General features: G+C 32.6%; 1 protein-coding gene across 1 annotated transcript; it reads left to right on the forward strand.

The window, feature by feature from the left end:
• Window positions 1-1,021: 1,021 nt before the first annotated feature.
• On the forward strand, window positions 1,022-2,500 carry LOC105156741 (uncharacterized). The gene has a single exon (XM_011072960.3). The coding sequence runs from the start codon at window positions 1,110-1,112 to the stop codon at window positions 2,271-2,273; it is 1,164 nt and encodes a 387-aa protein (XP_011071262.2). The 5' UTR covers window positions 1,022-1,109; the 3' UTR covers window positions 2,274-2,500.
• Window positions 2,501-10,196: the final 7,696 nt, after the last annotated feature.

A 10,196-nucleotide genomic window follows, 5' to 3' on the forward strand; every position in this document is an offset into this window, starting at 1 on the left:
TTATATGATTTTTCATGAACTGTTAAGTGTCCAATTTTGATCAAATGGTGATAAAGATCAAATACATTATCAGGTGACATCCGGATGGTATTCGTTTTGAAGGCACAGCAAGCTGATCTTAAAGTAATTTGTCTATTTAAATGATATATGGGGTTGCTTAATTTTGTCATTATGAGGTATTCAGGTCAAATTTAAGGAAAAATTGCATTTTTAGGATTTTTTTAATTTAATTTTATTTGTTATAATGACTTTCACATATTGAATCCCATAATTAAATTCATTTTTTTTTCAATTTTAGCGTCCTCAATTGTATTTTTTGTCTAATAATTAATGAATCTATTAGTAGGCTCACATGTATTTTTTATTAATTATTAGATGACAAATTCATTTGAGAACTAAAATTGATAAATTTTCAACTTATGCAATGTGAGAAAGCAATAACAGATATGACTAAATTGAAAATGATCATAATATATAAAATAAAAAAGGATTAAAGGTAATTTTAGTAGTCTAATTTCAGGCAATTATCATTTTAGTCCCATAACTTACTAGAGTTTCATTTTAGTCCTCTATAACTTAAAAAAGCTTAATTTTGGTACACATTTGGTCGGAAATTTGCCTCAGTCACTAGAAAAAGTCACATGGCCTTCACGTGACTTTTTAAATTGGGAGTTTGGTTTTTTAAAATGTTAAAATAAAACCCTAGTAAATTACGAGACTAAAATAAGAATTACCTGAAGTTACCGGACTAAAATTACTTATAATCCAAACTAAAAATACAATTTTTCCCAAGTTCAACCAAACTTAGTCTCGACTATCCCACTCCACTATTGATAAATTATCTTTTATCGTTCTAAACTGTTTAAATTAAAAAAAAAAAAAATGTAGAATCTCTTGAAGATCTCTGTCCATAATTTTCTTTAATTTCGCTGCGTTCTTCATCACCTACCACTTGATAATCTTTTTTCTTATATATATATATATAGTTGCATTCTTCATCATGTTCCAATTTCCACCGCAGAGGAATTTACTCAAGTCAGTCCACACCTTAAAAGCTCTCCAACAAATTCAAACACAGACAATAACTGGTGCATTTACAAGCTCCAGTCATGTTTCCTTCACACAACGGCGACAACCCTTTTGAGTCCTTGTTCAAAACTCCATCAAATTCCTGTACTGATCAAAACCCTAACCCCAAACAAGATGACCCTTCATTTCTCTTCAATTTCCCTTCTCCATTTTTTGACGAAGACGAACTGCCCTTGAACAAGATACTGCTTCAAAGTCAGCTCATGATGGCTGATAAAAACACCCATCCTACAAAGAAAGAACCAACAAAATTCAGTATTGGGACCTCAAAGCTGGACGAAAAAGAAGCCGAGAAGCAGATACCTAGTGGGATGGTCGCACCATCGAGGAGACGAAATCTTGGTGCTATACCACGAAGAAGAACTGGGAAGAAGGATAGGCACAGCAAGATTTGTACGGCTCAGGGAATTAGAGACCGGCGAATGAGATTGTCACTGCAAGTGGCTCGCAAATTCTTCGATCTTCAAGACTTGTTGGGCTACGACAAAGCTAGCAAAACCATAGAGTGGCTCTTCACTAAGTCGAAGAAGGCGATCAAAGAGCTTGCCAAAGACCATCCACACGCAAATTTCAACTTTTCGACCAGTGATGCGAAGAGCGAGTCTTTTCTTTCTGAGTGTGAAGTGGTTTCAGGAATTGAGGAGAACTATTCAAATGAGGTGAAGGATAGTAATATTGCACTACCAGATGAGAGTGTAGTGCCACTATGCATTAGTCGGGACGACGACGAGAGAAAGCCGCATATGCCGGCGTGTAAACCTAACGCGAGGGAGTCGAGGGAGAAGGCAAGAGCAAGGGCAAGGTGTAGAACACGAGAGAAAATGATGGTCAAACGCCTCAAGTTTCAAGAATCAAATTCCCAGAACAAAGAAGTTAGGGTTTCTCCATATGAAGCTCATCATATTGATTTATGTAACTCACTTGAACAGCAATTATCTGATGTGGGCGCAATCGAGAAGTTTCTAGCGAGTTCAAGCTCTTCAATGTCCTGCCCTATGATCTGTGATTATCAGGCTTCAGCTGGCTACACAGATCCCAATAGTAATTTCATTGGATTTTCTGGAAATTGGGACGTGTTGAATTACAATGAAAGAACAAGCTCCCTTCATTATGCAGTCACAAATCAAGTTTCACTTGCAGGTAACCCTAACTCAATTTACTCATCAGGAACTGATTATTACTAGCTAGGGATGGATCGAGATTGCCCTGTAAAAGTGCACTGTGTCTTAGGTCTGTGTAAATTGTTAAGGAACTAATTTGAATCATTTTCCATGTTTGATTTGGTGTATCAACAGATCTATGTAGGTAAATAATTATGATCCAATTGTACTCTTAATTATTAAGAGACAATAAGTAAGCCATGATGATCAATTTGCCTCCTTGAATATATGTATGTCCTAGTTTGAGTGTCTTTCCACTGACTCTCATCTTTTCTTGATTTTTCATTTCTATGTTGTTTTGTTGGGGTGTCAACATAATTTGTTATTGGATTTTACATTGTTGTGTTCTTATTTTTACATATGCTCTGACCACATCAACATGTCAAAATTCATTCATGAAATAGATTAAAAATTGAAGAGACAATTCCGCTGCTATATATGCATATAGAGGTATGTGTGTTCTTTTGCCAGCAAACTTTTGGAGCAAATTCTAACATATTTGAGAAGAAACATGCCCTCAGGAAATTCTTCAAATGTTGTTGTAAGAATTAAAGGTTAGGATTTAATAGGAAAATTGCATAATGAGTTGAGAGCAGAAAAATACATTAATTAGCTTCCCTTTTAATGACAACATTAATTTACCCTTTCATTCGTAAAAAGCTTACTTTCAACCACTAAATTAATTGAATCCACTGAAGAAACATAGTATTTTTTAAACTTATATATATTTGCATATTTTCTTGTAATAGATTGCCGTCCTACATGTACTCATGATGCTTAATTTGTCCATGTCCTGCAACAGTTAAATAAGAAAGCATGCTAGCAGATTAAATTAATACACATTCATAACTTAAATGACATATTATTGAAACCATATATATATATATATATCCTGATTGAAGCAGTTTGATGTTTAAATATTCATTTACTTCTTGATCAAAAGGTGTACTAATACATTAATATTTCAACTTATTTTGGGATCATGAGTGGGTAACTGTGTCACGATGCATGCCATAAATGAAAACAATCACTTCATACCTATCATCGATCCCAGTTCCTTATTTTTGCGTACGTGATGAATGCTACATCGATTGGTTTTGCTGCAACTGAAAAATCATGCAACTTTAGAAAACTTATCATATCACATGCATGATGATATAATGAAATCTGAATTAGTAACCATTGATATACATGAATCCATATACAGAGAGCTTCTACTTAATTAGTACTGATCTATTGCAAATTTACTTGGCAGCTGCAAGAAGGAACATAATATAGAGAAAAGCTGAATTAAGTTGAGGTATTAAAATAGTTCATTAGATCAGTTCTAATAAATGGTACATAATAATTCGACATAAATGCAAATGATTTCAACTTGATTATATATTAACAACACATGCATATGAATGAGATGGAGTGCTTGAACATGATGCGCCAGATTTTTACTCTGTGGAAAACCCTAATTTCTACTTGACTTAATTTTCATGCATATACATCTTGAACGAGGGTTTTCATGTCGTGCTTCATGTTACTTGATGAAAAAAATGTTAATTTGGATAGTACTATACAGTACATATACATATGCGTCATGACGCAAAAGCTACTACAAAATCATGCAACAATCGATCCCTTCTCTCTGCATGACATCTAAAAACTAATTGCAATCGTTACTTTGCTATACAATAGTTAATTTTATAATTCTCCAGCTTGTAATAAATGTAGTCAACAAAGGACAAAATAATGTTAACCCTAAATATAACTAAAACAGATGAGGAATTGGTTGCAATATCATCAGTTCATTGCCATCGTTTATGTAACAAAATTAATGTAGTCTCACAATCATTATTAATGAATTTCCTACCAAATGGTTTTATAATTTTCCTACCGCTCGCGCGATCGAGTAGCCTAGTAATTAATGCAAAGGCAGCAAATCCAGATGTATGTAATTAATCCCGTCCTTGAACAGATATATATATATATATATATATGTATATATATGCTGTATAATATTTCCTTGCACTATATATGCTGCAAATTGATGTAAAAAGCTGATGTCCATCTTACCCACCTGAATGTTAGCTACCAGTACATAATTAGAATCTGCATTATAGCACTACCAAGAAAATGATTTAATAGGTACCAAAAATTAATAATAAAATTAATATCGATCTAATTAATAAATAAAATTTTTATTAAATTCATTGCTAACCTACATTAATAAAGAATTCCACCATTTTGCAAGAAATATATATATATATATATATATATATTGCTATTACCGTTATTTCTTGTAGTATAAGGTAAATTTATGTAGATTACAATGTTCACATTAATATGGTAAATGAGAAAACAACAGCTTCAAGGTTGGCATAATTAATTTGACAGCTGAAAGTTAGGGGGTGATAATTTTGATTTTGTTTAAATTAAATTTATAATTTGATGCTGTAACTTTAAAATCATAGTCAATTTTAGTCATTTTCAAACCAGTTTGGCCAATAAAATTCTATGTCATCACTTATGCCAACACCTAAATTTGGACTTCCAGCAAAATTAATGATGTGTTATACCTACATGTGTTACAATTTTAAGTTTTAAAACTTCAAAACAATATTTTAATTTTTAATTTTTATAATTAAATTGTGTAACACCCCTTTTAATTTTGTAATACCCCACTAATAACCATTAATTCTATTTTAATTAGGGTGTTACAGTCCTATCCAAATTATATAAATAGGAGGTCCTAGAGGTTTAGGTATACACACAACTCACTCTTGTATCCCAATTCTCATATTCCTATTCTTCTTACTATATACTTTTGGCATTTGATAATGTCTAATTCTCTAATCTTCTTGTGAACGTGCTCACAATAGAGGACGTCGGTTGAGGCCTTCTGGAGTATTATCTTGGGATGGTGGTGAGCCGATAGTACCTGCATGGTGAGAAGCCATCACGATTTTAATTAGGACAGCGTCAAGTGACGTACATGTCAGCTATTTTGAATTTATTTACATATATGACATGCATTATTTATCTTGATTTGCCGAAACTATTTTAACAGTAAACTAAATTTTTCACAACATGTTCCTTTTTAGGAAATGACTCGCAAAAAAAAATTATACAACTTGGAAAAGGTTTTCATATCATGAAGTGGTAATTTTTTTTTTCAAGTTATTTGCTAAAAGAAAAGGTACATTCCGAATTGCCAAGTCATCAAATTTGTCAGAAGCCATAATTTATGCATGACATGGGTGATGACATGAAATGTTTAGGCTAAATTGGCCTAAAAAAGACTAAAATTTCAATAAATCTTAAAATTACAAGACAAAAATTACGAATTTAAATTTGAACAGACCAAATTTATCACTTCATAACTTATTAAATTGCTTTTCCTTTCCCTTTATAAATTGTAGGGAAATGGGGTGGCATGCTCAGTTTCCTTTGGACATGTCAAAAGACGTAACGTTGATCTCATTGCCTAATGTAAGTAGTCTGTAATCTTGTGAGCTAAAATGTCTGTGAGGTTGACATTAAATTACTGGAAGCCAAATTAGGTCAATAAATTGTGTATTAATTATTTGGGTTTACATTGAGTTCTTGTATAGCTAGCGGACCACACACATATTAACCTACATATATAACATTAATTAATAATTAATGGTGGCCCTTGAAACTCACTTCCATGATAGTTGAACTCATTCAAGAACTAATAATGCATGAAATTATATATTAACACCGAGTCCAACTAACTGTAATATATAGCTAGCTAGAGTTAGTTAATTAATTAATACAGTGCCATCCCTTGTTATTATGTGTAAATATTATAATTTTTTCTCTTAATTTCAAAATCAAAGCATTAGAATGTACGTGGTCAAAACCGGAGAAATTTTGCATGGAAATAGGCATTAGGTCTGCACGTTATAGAGGGATCCATAGTGGTATATATACAAAGGAAAAAAAATACAATTTTGCTCCATTAGGGTAGCACTTTCAGTTCAATCTAATCTAAAAATTACAATTAAGGACTGTAGTTAAAAAAAAAGTAGTATATTTAGTCTGATCTTGTTGGGAAAAAGCTACATTGGCTGGAAGCTATCATATACTTTGCATATGACTGAGTTAATTTGGATTTTTTTTTTTTGCCACTTTTGCTAAGGTGGCATGAGAAATATGAGGAAAAAAACATAATTTTAGTTCTATAGCTATTGGGGATGGCATAATACTTAGTCCAAACTAATGTCACTAGAGAAAAATACCACATAAATTAAAGGTAAAATTACAAAATTGGTCTTGTACGTATAGGGGAGCCAAAATTAGTCCTGTAAGTATTGTACAGGTAATTTTGATTCTGTAAGTTTTAATTTAGTAGCAATTTTGGTCCTTTCGACCAAAATTACCCAAAAATTAGCTGGACAAATTAGGATTTAAAGTTCCGATTACCAACTGGTTTCAACTTAAGTGCATGGCATTTTACATGGTTGCCGACTTGGTGTGGGGTGTGGATGTGGTGGGGAGCTGAGTCCATAGCGGAAGTTTGTGACAAGAAGAAGTTGTGAGGAGTTGCAGACAAACAAAGGATGCCAAATACTTGAAAGTTGAAATTAATTGGTGGGAAATGATCATCGGATAATGGGCTTTTCAATGGGGGAGGTCTGGGGGGGGGGGGGGTTGAGAGGACATTGAACGATGGAGAATTAATGATGAAAAGTTTGAAAAATCGCAACGGCAATGTGAAAATGGCATTGGTGAGATGGGGCCGAAGAGTCGATGAAAGAAGATGAGAGATGGTGCGTTACGATCGTTAGAGGATGGCGAAACTTTTGGTAGAGGTCCGGTTGCATGGCTAAGAACAGTGGTTGGCAAATCGATGAAAAAGACATTTATGGAGAAAAATTGTTAAACACCCCAAATTTTCCTCAATTGATTTACACATTTCTTTCCTCCACCACTCCACGAGCATCCACGTGGGATGTTGACTGTGTAAGTGAATTCCAGTTGGTTGCCGGAACCCTAAACTCCAATTTGTCCAACTAAAATCTCATAATTTTTGGCTGGAAGAATCAAATTGCTACTAAATTAAATTTTATAGAACTAAAATTATTAGTCTAATACTTACATAACTAATTTTTCTACCTCTATACATACACAGGACCATTTTTGTAATTTTGCCTAAATTAAAATCTCCAGAGTAAAGGGGTCCTGCTGATTTTGCCTACACACTACTGAGTTTAGTAGAAATTCTGATATTGCAATCTCTAGACCAGATTAATTATGATTTCTAATTTGACGAAATAATCTACACAATTATATAGAACAAAGAAATGTAAATCACTGTTCCCATTTTTTGTTAGTTAATTTGGTTCTTTATTAAAGAGAAATACTTTATTAATTACTCAATCCTTAGAAAGGAACTTTGATAACTCTGCAATTATAATGATTTTATAGCAATTTAATCTTCCTTTTTTAAGCCAAAATATTCCTAATTATGTGATTTTATTGCATATTCAGCAAAAAGGAAGATTACAAGGACGTTTCTGCAGAATTGACAAAGCGTGCCCACGCTTAATGGAGTAGTCAACTCGGGATAAGGATAAGCACGAACGATTCTCCTAAGAGATAAAGGAATCAAGTGTTTAGATTTAGAAAGGATTCTTTTAAGCTTATCTTTTGTAATCTTTTTATCTTTTTAGAGATTATCACATATCTATCCCCCCACTACGTCTAGATTCGTAGGGAACTTTTATTATAAATAGGGGGGATCTCTTCATTAGAAAACATTCAGTTTTTATCTTAGAACTCTATAGAATTCTCTATTCATCTCTTCTCTTTTATTTTATTTTACTACCGGAATTAATGGAATTCCACTTTATAGTGTGTTCTTCTATTAATATGTCCGGCTAAATTCCTTATTTTCTGGTTAAGGTATGGTGATTGCTTAGTGGCAACGTAGCATGATTAGTTATGTCACAGTATTTAATTATGTTATGGGGAATGCATGATCTAGTTTAAACGAATTGTCCTCGTAGGAGTTTGTTGATTAGAATCAGGCCTTTCTAATTCTTAATGCTGTTAATAGATTAAATCTTGTGGACGTTCCCAAGATTGTCTGTTAATTAGAGATCTAGCCAACGGTCGTACCTTGGCTAACGAAAAGGTAAGGAAATGTGAGGTTGTTAGGTCGTACCAACGACCATAACTGGTTTATTTGTCCATACATGTGTTATTCTTGCATCAATGATCAACTCACGAGAATCAAGCATGATCCTAGCCTTAACCGAAAAATCTCTCTCTCATATTTTTACCAGGCATTTTTAATTATTTAGTTTTTGATCACATCTTTTTATCAACATCCTTCCCCCATTATTTTCCATTTTTCTAAAAGAAATTAACTTAAAACCAATCCCTGTGGATCGACCCTACTCCCACTTTCACAAGTGTAGTAGGAATTATTTTTGGTGACTTCGACACTCATCAAACTTAATTGTAATTTATAAGGGGTATATATATAAGGTTATGAAACAATATTAATCGTAGGGATGGGAAGTTAAATTACTATCTTACAAATGGGTAGTCCAATGTTACTTAATGAAATTGTCACGAGTGTGGGTGTATATTTATTACTATAGTATTTTTTTTTATTTCGTTTTGAATGTGATTATTTATTTAAATTATTGATGTATTAATTTAATATTTAAATTTAAATATTAAATTATATAATAAATCACATATTATAAAAAAAATAAATTCACCTACTAAAAAAAAATTTCCATCAGAGTGATCAATAGTACCGAAAGATGGCTATTGTTAATTGGAGAAAAAAATAAGAGGAAATAATATTATAATTAGTTTCAAACAAAAATATAAAATATATATAATAGGAGATGACGGTATAATTAATTACTCCAATGAACTAACTACTCTAATTTTCTTCTGTGTGATAGATGACCCGCGTGGCTTATTAAAAGATCAAGAAATTTGATACGGGTCAAATTTTGCGATCTTTTGGATGGTGATGGTTCATGATCCAATATAATTATTTTTAATATTTTGGTAGTCCCTAAGTAAAAACACTTTAGGTTAATTGAGATAGTTTTCAGGGAAAACTCCTATACCTAAGTTAGCTGAAGTTCAAAATAATAAATAGCAATCTCAAATAGTAAGTAAATGGGACAACGAGTAATTTATGTGTGTTATCATAAATATAGTAGCATACATAAGGGTATTTATAGGACCATATATTTGTACATATTTGGTTCACGTGGCGTATTCTCAAGCCTTGAGTTGTTAGACACAATGTGGTCAGGATCTTGGGCCTCTTGAGTAGGTTGCTATACGGGTCGCTGGGGCGAGGCGGGTCTAGCAACCTGATTCGGGGTATAGGAACCTAATCCTAGAATCTGGTGGTATTTTGACTTAGAAAGAGGATTATTTATGTCTTTTTTTTAAATAGATGTAATACACTCCTGTCAAAATTAATTATTGATCTAATTACATTGATCGTGACTGACCAAATCATGTTCATCAAATCTTTAATAAAATATTTTCATGAATGCAGCACAACCGATACTATCAAAAGTGGCATTAATTAATTTCAGGCATTTATTCAACAATTATGAAAAGGGCACGTTATGTGGACCAAACCAAAACATATATAGCCTATCTCGTACCAAAAGCTGGTACTATTGTGAAGATTTTCACAAGTGAAAATGGCATGTGTATATATATATATATAAAATTGAGAGAGAAAGTCAGAAATTAATATTAATGAAACATAAATTGCAATAAATAATGTATTGAATGGTAAGCTAATTAAATGCAGTGCCGACTTTGAGCTGGATCGAGTGGCAAATTATGCTTTCTAAGTCCTTTTCAGTTTGACTACAATTACCAATTCCGTTACTAATTAGTCTTATATATAATATTGAGCATTAATTAATTATCAACTCTCTA

This window comes from Sesamum indicum, linkage group LG2 (assembly GCF_026168435.1).
Source record: "Sesamum indicum cultivar Baizhima isolate 11 linkage group LG2, ASM2616843v1, whole genome shotgun sequence".
In the NCBI taxonomy this organism is placed as follows: domain Eukaryota; kingdom Viridiplantae; phylum Streptophyta; class Magnoliopsida; order Lamiales; family Pedaliaceae; genus Sesamum; species Sesamum indicum.